The sequence below is a fragment of the Nomascus leucogenys genome, chromosome 25 (genome assembly GCF_006542625.1).
Source record: "Nomascus leucogenys isolate Asia chromosome 25, Asia_NLE_v1, whole genome shotgun sequence".
In the NCBI taxonomy this organism is placed as follows: Eukaryota; Metazoa; Chordata; class Mammalia; order Primates; family Hylobatidae; genus Nomascus; species Nomascus leucogenys.
The window spans coordinates 17,745,574-17,763,129 of NC_044405.1; the positions used below are offsets into that span (position 1 = coordinate 17,745,574).

The 17,556-nt window shown below is 48.7% G+C and overlaps 1 protein-coding gene across 2 annotated transcripts in view; it reads right to left on the minus strand.

Moving 5' to 3' along the window:
- The window catches only part of URB1 (URB1 ribosome biogenesis homolog), an 81,190-nt gene that overhangs the window by 31,647 nt on the left and 31,987 nt on the right, over window positions 1-17,556 (minus strand). For both annotated transcript variants that reach the window (XM_030806158.1, XM_030806160.1), the window contains exons 13-23: window positions 17,306-17,422; window positions 16,074-16,186; window positions 13,851-13,970; window positions 11,767-11,883; window positions 11,177-11,315; window positions 10,249-10,419; window positions 8,007-8,203; window positions 5,996-6,214; window positions 4,614-4,793; window positions 1,943-2,798; window positions 324-525 (exon numbers count right to left, since the gene is read on the minus strand). In XM_030806158.1, coding sequence (XP_030662018.1) covers window positions 324-525; window positions 1,943-2,798; window positions 4,614-4,793; window positions 5,996-6,214; window positions 8,007-8,203; window positions 10,249-10,419; window positions 11,177-11,315; window positions 11,767-11,883; window positions 13,851-13,970; window positions 16,074-16,186; window positions 17,306-17,422 — 2,431 coding nt within the window. The remainder of the gene's footprint in view (window positions 1-323; window positions 526-1,942; window positions 2,799-4,613; window positions 4,794-5,995; window positions 6,215-8,006; window positions 8,204-10,248; window positions 10,420-11,176; window positions 11,316-11,766; window positions 11,884-13,850; window positions 13,971-16,073; window positions 16,187-17,305; window positions 17,423-17,556) is intronic.

A 17,556-nucleotide genomic window follows, 5' to 3' on the forward strand; every position in this document is an offset into this window, starting at 1 on the left:
TACCCTTTAGAAGCCAGAAGCAACACCCCCTCATCCTAGTTGTGACAATAAAAGATGTCAGACATTGTCAATCGTTCCCTGGGAGAAAATCACCCCCAGCTGAGATCCATGGCTCTCAGGGAACCCGACCCAGCCATCTATTTGTGGAGATGTACAAGCTCCAGGCAGGATGGCTGGAAGTAGAATTCTCATAGGAACTGCCTGATCACAGATGGGGCATAACAGTAATGCAGCAGTTTTTCAATGACTTACTCCGTGAATTTAAAAAAGAGAAAAGTGAAGCCGAGAGGAGAACATCCTAAAACCAACCTGAGCCCTCATACCTCTTGTGACGGCTTGGGGTGTGAAGCAAGCTGGGCAGGCGGTCCATGAGTACACTGAGATCCTTGGCTCGTGCAAATGGGACCAGCTGTGCCAGGATCTCCTGGTACGGCCCAGACGCTGGGGGACTGTCAGTGCTAAGAAGCCTGCTCTGTAGCTGCCTCCACAGGGTCTTCCTCAAGACAGGAATGACAGCGGAAGACACTAGGGCAGAGATACAGAGGAGAAGTCATCACACCCAATGATGGGATGGAGCCAGCTTGGACCAGCTCATAGGAATTGGCTGCTGTATTTTAGGTATCCTGTGACCCTGGTGATGCCACACTGGTGGCTTGAAATTGGTCACAGCAGGAGTACTGACACCATGGAAACTGGCACACTTGTCTCCTTCAAGGGTCCTCCCCTATCTCATCAGTCAACACTCTTGATGGATACTCTTCAACCCAGGGGGCCCTGGTTATAGCCGCTATTTCTAAGCTCATGATGAGACCATGAGTGCCACAGTTCTCAATTCATATGGGATTCATTCTTCAAAGCCATGGAACAGGAAGGGTAGCTGCTATGGTTTGGATGTCTGTCCCCTCCAAATCTCATGTTGAAATGTGATCCCCAGTGTTGGAGGTGGGGTCTAATGGGAGGTGTTTGGGTCATGGAGGCAGGTCCCTCATGAATGGCTTGGTGCAGTCCTTGTGGTACAGCGAATGAGTTCTGGCTCACCCTATTAGTTCCTAGAGTGCCAGATTTTAAAAAGAGCCTGCCACCTCCTGTGCCTCTTGCTTCCCCTCTGGCCATGTGATCTCTGCAGAGGTGGCTCCGCTTTTTCTTCCACCATGAGTGAAAGCAGCCTGAGGCCCTCACAAGAAGCAGATGCTAGCTCCTTACTTCCTGTACAGCCTGCAGAAGCATGGGCCAAACAAACCTCTTTTCTTTATAAATTACTCAGCCTCAGGTCTTCCGTTATACCAATGTTAAATGGACTAAGTGCCCAAGGACAGGTATGTCAAGCACCACTGACTAGAAGACTCTTAGTTGCAGGGCACTGCTTACTTTTTAAAACCTCTGTCATCAATGATACGAAGTTATGCAAAACAGAGGCAAAGTGGTGAGTAAAAATCATCCATGCATTCAACAAAAGGGAATTATATCAAATTTGGGGTAATCAAAAAGTGCCTCAGCTCTGAAACCCAGTGAGTGGAGACAGAAGAGAGAGCTGAACCCAGGCTGCCTCGACTCAACATCAACTCACCAACATCTCCCCAAAGGGCAGGGAACCCTGGGACATGGGATGGATTGGCGCCCAAGAACTCCTTCAACGTAACAGGACAGCCCTAAATAACCCCAGCTACTGTACCCAACTCCCGTCAGCTTCACGTGGGGGAACTCAGACCTGATGGGGCACAAGGTGCTGTGCCTCAAACCACAAAGTAGGGAGATTGAAGGGAGACAGGGTACTGGGGAAAATTACTCCATCTTTCTCCATCTTCAGAGTTGTCTCAGATACTGGAAACTAACCCACATCCCAGAACCTGAATTTCTAGGGTTTAAAAATGGCCACGCAGTTCACCTTCTTAGCCCATGCAACTTAAGACTCCCAGCTGCCCAAAGTTAGCCTTTCCCTTACCTCCTGCTGGGCGTGTGAAGTGGCTCCGCATCCTGCACTGGAGGTACACATGGATGAGGGGGAGGAAGTCCTCCAGGTCCCCCTGGAGGCCGAGCCCTGGGCCAGCCTGCAGGCACCACTGCTCGAACCACAGCAGGTGGGTGCAGCTCTCCTGGAGGAGCAGGGCAGCGATGCTGAGGGACGCCTGCGTGCGCTGGGCCAGGCAGTAGTCAAGCAAATCAGCCCCGACTGCAGGGGCCAGCACAGGGTCTCTCTGCAGAGTGTGGAGGAGCACTGTGTCCAGCTCGTCCACTGCTAGCATGGGCAGCAGAGCCCCCAGGCCTCTCACATACTCGGGGGACCACAGGAGCTCGCCACTCTGCAACTGATCCTGGGGGCTGCAGGTCAGCAGCTGCACCAGGGTCTTCCCAAGAGCATTCAGGTGTCTTTCTCTCCCGGGGGATTTCGTGGGTTTCTGGGTCACCAGGTGTGTCTCAGGCAGGCTCAGCAAGGCCAGGGTGATCTCACGGAGCTGGGCACCCTCCATGTATGGATGCAGCTCCTGCAGGGCCTCCAGCTGCAGCGGGGTCTTTGGTGGTGATGTGGCCGGGCCCACCCTCCTGTTCTCAAGTTTCTTCAGCACACTCTGGGTGATGGCCTCTGAGTACCTGGCCAGAAGGCCCAGCTGCCCAATGTTCCGGAGTATTGGGGCACTTGCTGCCAGCAGCTGAAGGACCCCTGCACTAAAGTGGGTGGCCAGGAGCTTCACGAGGACAGGGCTGAGCGTGTGCGGCGGGAGGGCCTGCTGCTCCAGGGCCAGGAACCAGCCCTCCAGGGTGGGGTGTCTGAGGACGGCCACAAGCACCTCCTCCAGCGTCTGAAAGGCAGTGACGAGGCACAGACGTCACACAACGCACAGGGCTAAGAGAGAGGTGGCAGCTGCCACACAAGTATTCACTGTTGTTAGCGGTTCAGAGAGCAGAAGGCCCCTTTCCTAATCCATTCCTTCCTCAAGCCCACATTTCCATGCCCTCCTCAGGGGTGCCCACCACATCCTGGCCAAGCCCAGCCAGAGCTGTCATCCAGTTATACCACAATCACCTGAGGCACTCCACCTGCCCCGGAAGGACTGGACTGTGACCTGGCTGGTGCCCCACCCACATTTGCAGGCACGTGTCTGAAGAACCCAGCCTGCGTGAATTTCCAGCATGGGAAAAGTGCTCTCTATGGTCACTCAGTGTCGGGGGCGGGCCGTGCAGAAACACCGCCATGTGAGTAAGATCAATCAGCTGCTGGCTTCTCCTCAGCAGGCTTGCCCTCCTAAATAAATCTGGTTGAGGGACAGGGGTGTCTACTTACAGCTGGGGTGATGTCAGTTTAGATGAGACCATGTGTCCGGGGAAAGTGGGTTGGGATTAAACCACCGTGTGTCTACGATCTTGAATTGAAAGTAATCCTGTCTCCACTGTCAGGAGGTGACTGGGCCTCCAGTGACCCCATAAAACCCCCAAACTAGTTCTGACTGGGCCAACTGAGTAAACATTGAGCAGAATGCAGTTGAGCACCCTTGCTGGATTAGAGAATAATTTCATTCAGTCATTCCTCACAGCCCTGCTGAACCGATTCCTCACCAACGACACTCCACCAGTTCCCAGAGACAGACAGAAATTTTCTTCCCTTATTTATTCTTAGGGAAAGAAAGAGGAGCCTGTCACAGTCTCCACTCAAGCTTTACCAGTTAAAAACAGCAAAGCTGGCCGGGCGCGGTGGCTCACGCTTGTAATCCCAGCACTTTGGGAGGCCGAGGCGGGCGGATCACGAGGTCAGGAGATCGAGACCACGGTGAAACCCCGTCTCTACTAAAAATACAAAAAAAAATTAGCCAGGCGTGGTGGCGGCGCCTATAGTCCCAGCTACTAGGAGAGGCTGAGGCAGGAGAATGGCATGAACCTGGGAGGCGGAGCTTGCAGTGAGCCGAGATTGCGCCACTGCACTCCAGCCTGGGGGACAGAGTGATGGGGGACAGAGCGAGACTCCGTGTCAAAAAAAAAAAAAAAAAAAAAACAGCAAAGCACGATTACCTATTGAGAATGCTTTGCCTCACACTGACTGGCGAATAGGTGGTCCCACCCAAGCAAATACCTCCCAGAAAGGCAACTCGGAGCTCAAAGGAAAAAAGTGTATATTTCAATGAGATTGTGAAACAAGGAACATGTCTGCCTCCTGAACCTGGTAAAACACGTTACATGGCAAACTGTGAGAGAAATAGTCATCCTGGCCCCAATTAAACAGCCTGCTTCCCAAGACTCCCAACAAGACAGAAAGGCTGCTGCTTCTCGGAGCAGTCTATTTCCTGTGTGTATCTCTTGTGAAAAGCAGCACCCGCTGCCCACCTTGCACTCAACACAAGCTGCAGCTATTCACGCTGTTTCTCAGCAGGCTCATCTCACATAGCGTGAGAGAAAGCTGTCTGCAGGGAGGGTGACTGTGCACAGAAAAGCAACTGGAAAGAGAAACGCCCAAATTAAACGGCACACTGAGCGGGTGATAGGAAGTTTTTATGATCTCTGCTGTAGTTTCTGCATTTCCCAGTTTTCCCACAATAGGACCTATGTTTGTTTTTAAATCAGAAGTGAAGAGAAAGCCACTGCCCATGACTCTGAGAATAGGCTACCAGGTGACCTGTGGGTACCTGATCATTGGCCATCTCCAGCGAGGCCACGGACTCCATGTCCAGGAAGAGGTCGGCTTCGGCCCGGGCAGCCTCACATCTCTGCTGGTTCTGGGCATCCAGCTGCTCACAGTGGACAACCAGGCGCCTGAGGAGATCCAGGAAGAGCTGCAGGAGGGGTGGGCCCACACTTCTGCCCAGCTGTGAGAACAAGAGCACGAGCCTCAGCAGGGAAGAGACGGGCTCACAGCCACCAGGCAGTGACTTCCAGGGCCCGTGTTTTCAGAGCAGGAGACTCGGGGGGCAGGCTGAGATGGCAACTCCTCACAGTGTGTGAGACACCCGTCAACGCAATGCCATTTCTCAAATAAGAGATGTGTCTTCCTAAGCCTTGGTGAAACACAAAGGTTGTTTTGACTAAACTGAAAGGGATAGGCCCACCTCAAAACTTAAAAATCCCTCGAACCACATCAGGAACAGAAATTCATCAGCCAGCTACTAAACTAATAAACTTAAGAGGGATGACTGGGCCAGGCACGGTGGCTCATGCCTGTAATCCCAGCACTTTGGGAGGCTGAGGTGGGTAGATTACCTCAGGTCAGGAGTTCAAGACCAGCCTGGCCAACATGGAGAAAACCCTGTCTCTACTAAAAATACAAAAATTAGCTGGGCGCGGTGGCGTGCACCTGTTATCCCAGCTGCTAGGGAGGCTGAGGGAGAATAGCTTGAACACGGGAGGCAGAGGTTGCAGTGAGCCAAGATCCTGCCATTGCATTCCACCCTGGGCAACAAGAGCGAAACTCTGTCTCAGAAAAAAAAAAGAAAGAAAGAAAGAAAGAAAGAGGGAGGGCTGGGTGTGGTGGCTCATGCCTGCAATCCCAGCACTGTGGGAGGCTGAGGCAGGCAGATCACTTTGAACCCAGGAGTTTGAGACCAGCCTGACCAACATGGCGAGAACCCATCTCTTCAAAAAACACAAAAATTAGCTGGGAATGGTGGTGCATGCCTATAGTCCTAGCTACTTGAAAGGCTGAGAGGTTGAAGGGTGGCTTGAGTCCACTGAGGTCGAGGCTGTGGTGAGCTATGACGTGCCACTGCACTCCAGGCTTGGTGACAAAAAACACAAAGGCCCGGTAGGGCCGCCAACCCGACCTACTATAGGAAGGGCTCTGTCTTGACCAGAGCTGCCCTGAAAACAAAGTCAGGCTGACCTGGCTCCCATCTGCAGCTGCTGAGGGACATGAAGAGTTTGCAGCCGAGGTCTGGACAGAACAGCACTTAAACTGCCTCTGCAGTGAGTTCCAGGGAGCAAGAGTGTGCTGAGCTGTGGGCCCGACTCAGAGAAGTCTGAGCTCTCTGGTGGCAGAGCTCTGGAGCGTGTGAAGGATGGGGGCAACAGTGACCTGGCTGAAGTTCTCCACGGTGCTCCGCAGGTAGAGCAGCACCTGCTTGGCTGCGCGCAGGACCTGCTGCATGGGGAGGCGTGACATGGTGGCCTGCAACTGCGCCTGGATGTGCTCGTCCCGAAGCGCCTGGCTCTCGTAGGCTGCCTGCAGTAGGGCTGTGAAGGAGGAGGCCGAGGGAAGGGCAGAGGGCGAGGGGCTGCCCTGTGCCTGCAGCAGCTGAGGGAGACAGCAAAAGGCCGGGGAAGAGAAAGACACATCACCACAGATGAAAACGGTCATAGGCACGGGTAACACACAACAAACGGACATTTCACAAAGAAGCACATGCTGGGATAGGACTAACGAATACGGGACCGCATGGCATTTTACTTCAGTAGAGTAAGTTCTGGTACCATGTCATGCGTACTTTCCTAGAGCATTTCCACTGACCACATGTGAAGGCCCAAATTCATGCTGCATCGACATCCCTTGGAGAACAAGACAGGAGCCTGTCCCACAGGCAGGAGCCACGTGTGACAGAGGCAGGATGTGAATCACAAGAATCACTAGAAAGGGGGAAATCAGCCCACAGAGAAGCCTGCTCTGCAAGTGGCCTGCCTTCAGAAGACCTTCCCCAGGAGCTGTGGGTCAAATATCTTGTTAGAAGGACAGAAGATGGGCAGAACACAGAGAAATTTCTGGAGCCCTTCTGCCTCAAACTGAAGTTATTCATTTCTTCTAATGTTACTACCAAGCTGCCTTCTTTATTTACTCCACGTAGCTTATGTTGCTGTAATTCCATTTGACTTCCTTAGGCTAATAAAACCCAAGGCTGTAACATGCCCTGAAACTCGGTGGTTGTCAGAGTGTTCCCCAGGCCTGCAGCAGCATGTGTGAAATGCAAATTCTCAGGCTCCACCCAGACCTGCCAGGTCAGACACTGTGCGGCTGGAGCCCGGCAGTCAAGTTTGAATAGGCCCTCTGGGGAATTCCGACACACCCTGGAGGGTGAGAACCACTGCTAAGTCTTATTCCACAGAAGGTGGACAGCCACTCCAAGCAAGCACGAGGGGCAGGACGGAACCTCCAATACCGCCACGTAAGTTGCTGTCTGGCTATCACTGTGGCCTACGTGTGGAGGAAGGTGGCAACAACATTATGGGTGAGGGCTCTGGAGCCAGACTGCCTGGGCCGAATCCTGACTCCGCCACTGACTGGTGCTGGAACCACTCTGGGCCTTGGTTTCCCCACATGCATAAAGGATGGTGAGAGTCCCGGCCTACTTCTCAGAGTTGCAGTGAGGATTAAACGGCCAAAAATACATGTAGTACACTTAGTACAGGACCTGGTATGCCTCCAAAAAACACACAGAAAATATGCAATCATTGTTGGCTATTGCTACCAATATCACAAGACAAGGAGGGTCTAAGCTGTCTGCTTTTTCAAACGCAGCTAAAATGAAATGAATGCACAAAAATGCGTACCACAAATTTCGTGCCCCACACAGCATTGTAAATACTCTGCATTGGAGCCAGAATCCCACTACAAGAATATAGTCCCCAGCAAAAGAAAATATACTTTTTCCTTTCCTTCCCCAACTTTAGCAGAAGAGACTCTGCTAGAGGCCTTGAGGGGCCATGTGTGACAGCTGAGCACAGTTTGTCTAGGGCCATGCTAAGGTCTGCAGAGGAGAGGCAGGAGACAAGCATGCACAGATAACAAGGTAAGGAAAAAAAGGAAGAGGCAATGCTCTTGCCCCAGGCTGGAAGAGGAATTAACCTATTATCATTATCAGGGAGCCAACGGGAAATTTAATTTGGCTGCATCACTGAGTCCTGTGTGTTCAGTTATGTTAGCTGAGCACCAGGGATACTACTTAGCTTCCTCTCTTATGCAGGGGACTTTAGGGTAAGAAATTGCACCCTGCAGGTTGTCTGGCTACCCAACTGCACAGGTCTGGCCCAGCCAGCTGGGACCCTGGGAAGAACCCTGCACAGGAGCAGTGACCACAGCTGTGGCTGCAGCTCACCCAGGCCTCTCGGGCTGGCTCCGGGATCCAGAGGCTGTAGTATCTGTTAAACCGTGAGAGCTGGTGGCAGCAAGGCACCGGGCATGGAGGCTCAAGCTTGTCATACGCCTGGAGCAGGAGACACAGAGCCAGGGGGTCCCTCTGGGTGTGGAGGAGGTCAGTTAGCACCGCCGTCAGATATGTCACAACGTTTTCCGCTGCAAAGGAACAAGATGCATGTGGGAAGAGGCTGGCTGGGCCCACCCTTCTGTGACCTACCAATACCACCTTCTTCCACATACATGCAAGATGCTGAAAAATTCATGCAACTCCATGAGGGGACACATAACCACAGGGAAGGAGGTGCTACTACTGGAGACTGTACTAGGCTCTGTTTTATTAAACACATAGAGCAAAGTCAGACATCTGCTCCCAAGGCCCAGGAGTGAAGACCCAGGCATGGAAAAGGCCAGGCAAAAGCCACCTGGGACCAGGACTTGCTAGGTGTTCACCAATCCGTTTACTCTACCTCGGCACACAAGCCTCTCTTACATGTAGGCTGGGACCACATGCCTGGTTAGTCACTTTCAGGCCATAACACCCCTTGCTTGACTGTCCACCATTTCCACTTCCCTTTCCATGGTGATCTTGGAAGCCACAAATTGAGTTGGCATAGCTACAAAATGGGAGCAGCCTGAATCCCTGATCAACCTCTTGAAGGACAGCCAACCAGAAGAGCCACCTGGCCTGTACTGGACCATAGCATGGTCTAGAAACAGACCCTTATTTATTAAACTACTGACAAGTCAGGGCTTATTTGTTACTGCAGCAAAGCCTGAGTTCTCCCGACCAATCACGCTCCTATAATCTGTGAGCCTGGAATATCCAACGAGTATGAAGGATTCATCCTCTGCATCAACATATCAAGAATCTACCATCAGAGTGAACAGGCAACCTACAGAATGGGAGAACATTTTTGCAACCTACTCATCTGACAAAGGGTTAATATCCAGAATCTACAATGAACTCAAACAAATTTACAAGAAAAAAACAAACAACCCCATCAAAAAGTGGGCGAAGGACATGAACAGACACTTCTCAAAAGAAGACATTTATGCGGCCAAAAAACACATGAAGAAATGCTCATCATCACTGGCCATCAGAGAAATGCAAATCAAAACCACAGTGAGATACCATCTCACACCAGTTAGAATGGCCATCATTAAAAAATCAGGAAACAACAGGTGCTGGATAGGATGTGGAGAAATAGGAACACTTTTACACTGTTGGTGGGACTGTAAACTAGTTCAACCATTGTGGAAGTCAGTGTGGCGATTCCTCAGGGATCTAGAACTAGAAATACCATTTGACCCAGCCATCCCATTACTGGGTATATACCCAAAGGACTATAAATCATGCTGCTATAAAAACACATGCACACGTATGTTTATTGCGGCACTATTCACAATAGCAAAGAGTTGGAACCAACCCAAATGTCCAACAACAATAGACTGGATTAAGAAAATGTGGCACATATACACCATGGAATACTATGCAGCCATAAAAAATGATGAGTTCGTGTCCTTTGTAGGGACATGGATGAAACTGGAAAACATCATTCTCAGTAAACTATCGCAAGGGCAAAAAACCAAACACCGCATGTTCTCACTCATAGGTGGGAATTGAACAATGAGAACTCATGGACACAGGAAGGGGAACATCACACTCCGGGGACTGTTGTGGGGTGGGGGGAGGGGGGAGGGACAGCATTAGGAGATACACCTAATGCTAAATGACGAGTTAATGGGTGCAGGAAATCAACATGGCACATGGATACATATGTAACAAACCTGCACATTGTGCACATGTACCCTAAAACCCTAAAGTATAATAAAAAAATAAAAATAAAAATAAAATAAATAAAATAAATAAAATAAAATAATTAAAAAAAAAAAAACATATCAAGAATAAATGTTGACGAAAAAACATCAATGTTACAGAGGCTGTCTGGGCAGCCAGACAAACACATTATTTCAGACTCATGCTCAAATGACCAATTTCCCAAAAGCCTAGCCAGCCCCAAGATCCCTACCCCTGTGCTCCTAGCTGTGCTGGTTGGGTAGCTATCACTCTGGGGGTTCTGACCTCTTGTTGCCCTGGATTCTCAGCAATTGATCCCAGAGCCCCTAGAATCCCACACCTCCCACCTTGCAAAGACTAGCTGGCCAGATGCAGCCAGAACATCCTGACTATACACAGGTACCTGCTTCATTGCCTGTCCCAAGGAACAACTTATTCCTGGCTTCCAGGGCCGCGGGGACCACAGCACTGAATGGGAACGTGAGCAGGATCATGTCTTCATTCAACGTGAACCCTATTTCCTCATCCAAGCCTTCACTGCCCTCCACCAGGACATCCACCATGTCGAGAACATCTGAGAGAGAAAGACGAGAATCCAGCTGATGTGAGAGCCACTGAAGGGTTTCACTGCAAATACCCACAGGGAGGGAGAAGCAGAATACGTGCAAAAGGAAAAAAGCCAAATTCCTCTTGGGGGGAGCATTTAATATAGTTTGACCCTAAACAGACGAAGACATTGCCTATGAAATCTTTCGTATCTTTGTCTGATAAAATGCAAGATATTCAGCTGAGGTGATAATAGGTTGAAGTTTCCTCAAGTGACACAAGAAGCCCAGGAACTTAAACCCAGATATTCAGGCAAACAAGCCAAAATCTGAGAGGCAAACTAGTTTGAGGGTTAAAGCACAGGCCAGAGCCAGAGTACCTGGGTTCTAATCCTGACTTTGCTATGTAGTAGCTGTATGAGCTTGAGCAAGTTATTATACTAAACCTCTCTGTGCCCCGGCCGCTTTATCTCTACATAAAATGAGTACAATAATAACACCCTTTTCTCTTGGGGTTGCTTATGAGATTTACATGAGTTAGGACTTAAAAAGAGCTTAAAACCCTACCTGGCACCCAGTAAATACTATGCAAATAAAACAACAAATGTTTCCCATTACATGAACACATAAGGAGATTTCATTTCCAGAACAGGCTGGTCTTTGCTGCAAAGGGATTGTGTGCACTTGGCCTAGGGCATTAGTGCAGTTCTTGTTCTCAATCTCTTAACATGTCAATGTGGCTTGGTCTTCAGACCTCTGAGCAGCGCAGAACAGAACGGAACATACCGTCAATGTGGGAGATGGGAATGCTCATGTCATCGGTTTCTTGCTTCATCATAGTGGCCTGCAGCGTGCTTGCTTCTTGGACAAAGTCAGATGCTTTGTCTGTGTATGAATAGGGATTCGCCACCAATGTCAATAAAATCTGGGCATTAAAGAGCCAAATAGAAAGCATTCAGATGGTCACAGGTGAAATGAAAAAGCCAAAAAATGTCACTGGTCAAAATCAAGGGAAGTGATAATATGTTCAATCCTTAATCAGAATAGTTTTACTATGAAGTTGGGTCTAAACTTTTTATTGTGGAGTTAAAAAAAAATCTCCTTTTACTATAGCACTGCTTTTAATATCGCTTTTGGTATACCTATTCCCACCACCAACAACAAATTCCCAAAAGGAAATGAAACAGCATGCTGTAATATATACCTATTTTACAGATTCTAAAACTAAGTAGATTCTGAAGTCTCAGCAAGAATTAGGAAGTAAGCCAGGACGAGAAGCCTTTTGGTGCTGGTGCATCAAAAATGTCTCGATCACGCTAAGAAGTTAATATAATCATCTCTGAGCATGTTCCTTTATGTGGGAAATATGTGCTTACGCGTTCCAGAAACTGAATCACAGTCTCTTTGTCCTCTTCCACGGTGTTCTCTAAATGCTCCAGCCAGAGCTCTAGCTCCTTCCAGGTGTGCTCAAACACCCCCGTGTCCCGCAGAATCTGCCAGGAAGTAGGCACCAGCGAAAACGTCAGAACAGAACGCGCTTTCTTTCTATTCTTTGAGACAGGGCCTCACTCTGTCACCCAGGCTGGAGTGCAGTGGCACAATCTCAGCTCACTGCAACCTCCACCTCCCGGGTTCAAGCGATTCTCCTGCCTCAGCCTCCTGAGTAGCTGGGACTACAGGCGTGCGCCAACACGTCCAGCTAATTTTTCTAATTTTTAGCAGAGACAAAGTTTTGCCAAGTTGGCCAGGTTGGTATCAAACTCCTAGCTTCAAGTGATCTGCCTACCTTGACCTCCCAAAGTGTTGGGATTATAGGCATGAACCACCACACCCAGCCTACAGGACCCACTTTCTATCGGAGGTCAAGCAGTTTCATTGTGCTCCAGCACCACACGCCCAGGGAGCACGCAGGGGGTGAAAGTTTCATCCCATTTTTCTCTGAAAGTTAGTCTTTCAACATAACATCCCCATTGCTGAGGGAAACAAGGAAATCATTCTATGCTCTCTTAAAGACAATATAATCTGGCCAGGTGTAGGGGCTCATGCCTGTAATCTCAGCACTTCAGGAGACTGCGGTATGAGAACTGCTTGAGCCCAGGAGCTTGAGATCAGCAGAGGCAACACAGTTGAGACTCTGTCTCTACAGAAAATAGTAATTAAAAAACTAGCCGGGTTAGTGGTGGTGTGCACACATGTGGCCCTAGCTACTCAGGAGGCTGAGCTGGGAGGATCACTTGAGCCCAGAAGGTCAAGATGGCAGTGAACTGTGATTGTAGCAGTGCACAGCAGCCTGGGTGACAGAGCGAGAGCCTGTCTCAAACAAACAAACAAAAAAGACAATATGATCCCTTCTTTCAAGGCTACTTATCCTTTATTCTCATTTCCTAAATAAAAAGAAGGGAAAAAATTTGGCTGCTACTTAGGAGCCAAAGACCTCTGGATTTTCACAAAGACGCAGGTAAATGTGTAAAACTTCACCCCTCACAGCTACTCAACCCTCAGCCTGTATGAAATTCTCCAAGGTCACGAGCCAGTCACATCATATCACTTCAATGTAGACCTCAAGACTCACTATTCCAACAGAAGAGAAACTGGTATGAGGCAGGACTTGAATGTGCTGAAGTGATGAAATGATTTCCCTAAATGGTCTGACAGCAGAAACTCAGAGTCTAAGAGGCCTCACGGCACAGAGCCCTGCAACAGCATGCACCGAAGGAAAGCCTGACTGTGCCAATTTCACCTATTTGCAGTCAGATCACGAAATCTAGCTGGGGTTAGGTTCACAGCTGCACTACCCGGAAGGAAATGGCAACCTATGGAGGTCAAGACTTAGACTGCCACATTCTTTAAGCAGCTCAAGAGAGAAGGCTATAAGTGCAGCAAGGTTATCAGCATTTCAAATAAAAGTGAAAGGTGAAACCTCTGTACTCTAAACATAGTGCATCAACCAAGCTGTTTGTTGCAGAGCAGAAATGAGGACTAGATGTCCTACTGCTATCATAAGACCTGACATAGCTCTGGAAACATGAGTATCAAGGACAAAAAAAGAGAAGGAAATAAATTCCTATTCTCTTCCACTGGCTTTGATGACCCATGTGCTGTGGGTGATGGATTCGGGCAAAAAGGCTGAAAGCCCTGGAGAAGGCCAGAGGCTGAGAAGGAAGAAAGAGACACTGCCTAATAAACACCAAGAAGCCAAAATTTAGTATTGAGCCTACAACAAGCTAGAAATGACCTACCTAAAAAAAAAAAAAAAGTTTTTCCAATGCACCAGGCTGCCTCTCAGGAATGTAGCTAAGTGTAAGACACGATAAATTAAACTGCCATAAAACCTTCTATTTTAAAACTAAAAACAATCCCAATACCTCCTGAATTCAACAACTGTTTAACTAAACACTTACCACAAGGAAGATCTATACAAAATGCTTTTCGGAGTTAGAAACTGGTAGAAAATGCTCACCTTCATGATCAGAAGTTTGGTCAATGACTTCAGTTGTAAATGGCTACTAGTCACAAACATTTTCATTAGTAAGTAAAATACTGATCGTTCACCTCCAATAATTTCTGCATCTGGGCCTTCCTAGAGTTTAAACAATATTACGTATTTTTAGTATATATAATTACATACATAATTTTAATATATAGTTATACATTAGAAATATACCATGGGGCCAGGCATGGTGGCTTACACCTGTAATCTCAGCACTTTGGGAGGCCAAAGCGGGCAGATCACCTGAGGTCAGGCGTTCGAGACAAACCTGGCCAACATGGCGAAACCCTGTCTCTCCTAAAAATACAAAAATTAGCTAGGCATAGTGGCGCATGCCTGTAGTCCCAGCTACTTGGGAGGCTGAGGCAGAGGTTGCAGTGAGTCCAGATGACGCCACTGCACTCCAGCCTGGGCAACAGAGTGAGACTTCATCTCCAAAAACAAAAAACAAAACATAACGTAACACGAGCCATCACTTGCTGAACACACAGTATGCTGCCAGGTCCTTACCTCATCTCATTTTAACCACAATTTGGCAGGAAGAGTAGCAAGAGGAAGCACAGGTAGCCCTGTTCCTGTGCTGGAGCCGTCCTAGGGGCCAAGCTTACACTGACTCACTGAATCCTCCCAACACCCCTGTGAGGTGGGTACAGCTGCTACCCTATTTTACGTATGTGGGAACTGAGGCACTGAGAAGGCACCTGGCTGTTTACTGGGAACCAAGGCAGATGCTGTGCTGTCTGGTGGATGGTGAGCAGGAGGGACCCCAGGCTGTCTGAGTCCATCAAATGATGTCCTCGTTACTTTCATCATGATGCCAGTGCTGATAGAATGGATTGCTTATGCATAATTTATCCTCCTCAAAAGGCTTCTGGGCTTTGAACACATCTTCAACAAGTACATGGAGCTCCAGATCCCCTATCCAAACTCTACTGAGCCCGTGTGTCTCACTGCAGCCCTTGGCAATGAGGACAACCCTGAACATGGTAAGGTGCTGGTTAGCTTAGGCAAAGCCAGCAGATATAAGCATAAGGTGGGGCGCAGGATATAAATTCACACCAGCTCTTTCAAATTATGAGGCCTCTGTTCACTTTCCAACTAAATTATCAAGATCCCATGAGCCCAGTTGAGCTGGAGTGAAAACCAATCAGCAATGCCCGAGCCTGTCACCTCCCTTGGACTGGTGACAATGACCTCACATCTCAGTGGAATGGTGGCAAGCAGAGCTCTGGGCAGCACTGCCTGGGTCCCATCCTGGACCCACCACTCATGGACAGGACCCTGCAGAAGGTTCTGACGCTCTGTGCCCAGCTGCCTTGTCTTTAAGTAGTGTGAACTGAGCAGCCACATGAAGCATCCGTAACCTGCCCAGCATTCGAGTAAGTTCTCAGTAAGAATGATCCTCAGCTACGATGCAGGGAAGCCTCAGAATGGGGACTCAAGGGAGAGACACATGGTCCCAGAGGCACAGCATTCTTAAGTCTTCCTGGAAATGTCGCATGTAAAAATGCCAACATACATTTCCATACTACTGGTTCCATATAAGATCTAAGTCATTAAAAAACACATCAGCTCAGATTATAAGAAACACTTGGACAATGATTAATTTTGCTTGATCATATTCCCTCCTCCTCTTTGCATAGAAATGACGCAGCATCCTGGGCGTAAGCCCAGCGTAAATATCTGTGGCATCCTGAGCTTCCCTTTATGATTTAACATTATGTTCTCCAAAAAGTTCTGGAAGATATTTTATTAAAGACCTAGAAAAAAATGCTGGCAATGTCTACTGATTCTTCCACCAGCCTCAACCCTCTCCTGACTTGGTTATCTATTCTCATCTCGTCTTTAATTCTTCCAGGATGAGGACAAAAGAAAGGATATGTATTTTATTTTGTTTATTATTTAAAACTGAGAAAAACGTAAAACAGTTGAGATAAACAAGAAACTCCCTGGACTCAGCAACAATGTATTTGCAGCAAGGCCATGTTAAGCACCCTATTTTACAAAAGCAAGCAGATTCCCAGGCCTCCTGGTTCATGAATCAGGACCTCTGCTGTGGGTCTCTCTAAAATGAGAACGGTTAACCTCTTCTGCCTTGCCCCGTCAGGTTCTGAGCCAGTTAGCAATTCATCAGGCTAAGAAGCCACCCGGCGCAGCAGGTTAGCTTAGAAGACTGGGAGCTCTGCTTCCTACCTGTGCCTTTAACCATAGAAACTTGTTGGCTGGCAGCTCCAGGGCCACCTTCAGCATGTGGTGCTGCAGAATGGGAGGCACCTCCTCTCGAAGGCCCTGCTCAGAGATGATGCCTATGGGTGAAAAAGAGGCAGGCTGAAAAAAGTCACGTGGACGTGGGTGCCCAGCAATTGCTGCCCTGGCCAGAAGGACAAGGAACTCACCATGGAGAAAGAAAAAGGGTGGATGCAGGGTTCTGTTTCTCTGTCCTGTGCTCACCCTCACATGGCACACCTCACCTGATGTCCCCCCACACCCTGGTCTGTCCAAATCTTTCAACAAAAAGCCCAAATTCCACTTGCCTGAAGAAGCCCTCCCGTGCCACACAGTCCACACTGACCCCGAACAGCTGGAATCACTGCACCCACCAAGTGCCCTCCAGGGGTGGGCTCTCGCTAACGTTCTCCCTGGCTCCCCAGACAGCAAGCATTTTGTGGACAGAGACTGCAGCCACCTGCGCCTGAGACTGGGTCCTCATCCTCTAGCGGGCTCTCTGGGCTTCTCCTTTGCTACCAAATACTAAATGGCCACATTCTAGAAAATTTCATATTTCCACAGCAAAGAGAACCTTTCACCTTCAAATGACTAAAAAGTGAATTGCGGCTTTCGAAAAGGAGTATTTCAATAGCTCATATAAATTCCAAGAATGATATTTTTGCAAGTCTTCTCCCATAGGCCCAATTATAAAGTGGATCAGACAAACTTTACTATCCAGGAAACATGACCAGACAAGCATTGTTACTTTTGTAAGTTTGAACCTGACTCAGTGGGGTAAAAGACGAAGTAACTATGTCAAAAGTGTCTCTGCATGAACAGATGTCCCTTCTGCAGGACCCTCGTTTCTGCTACACCCTCTGCACCCCTGCTCCCTTGAAAAGTGACTTCAGAGTTAACGTCACATGATCGGATTTGTGGGCCATTCATGCAGGTTGCTCAGCACTTGGAAGCTGGCTGGCTTCTTCCATTGTTCTCACTGCTACCAAGTGTTCACCTGATATTTACTTACGGAAGACCAGCTATTCAAAAAATACTGATGCAAGTACAATTTCTCAGGCTGACGGATGAGCACGCAGCCAACCATCCACTAGCCTTCCCGATTCTTGGCTGCAGGGCTCTGCTCTGGTTTACCGGCACTTCCTCCATCTGCACTGGCAGCAACAGTGGCGGCTTGTCTGCAAGCCCTTGAAACCCACCTTTCAGGAGCTTGCTGAAGTCAAAGTTGTACTGCATGACCACGTGGGGGACCACCTTCTGGTACAGGCATATGACCTGGAGCAGAACAGCTTTCAAAAGAATGGTTTCCGCATCATCTGCACAAAAAAAAAAAAGAAAAAGAGAAAGGAAAGAAAGAAAGAAAAAGAAAGAAAGGAAGGCAGGCAGGCAGGCAGGCAGGCAGGCAGGCAGAAGGCAGGCAGGCAGGCAAGAAAGAAAGAAAGAAGAAAGA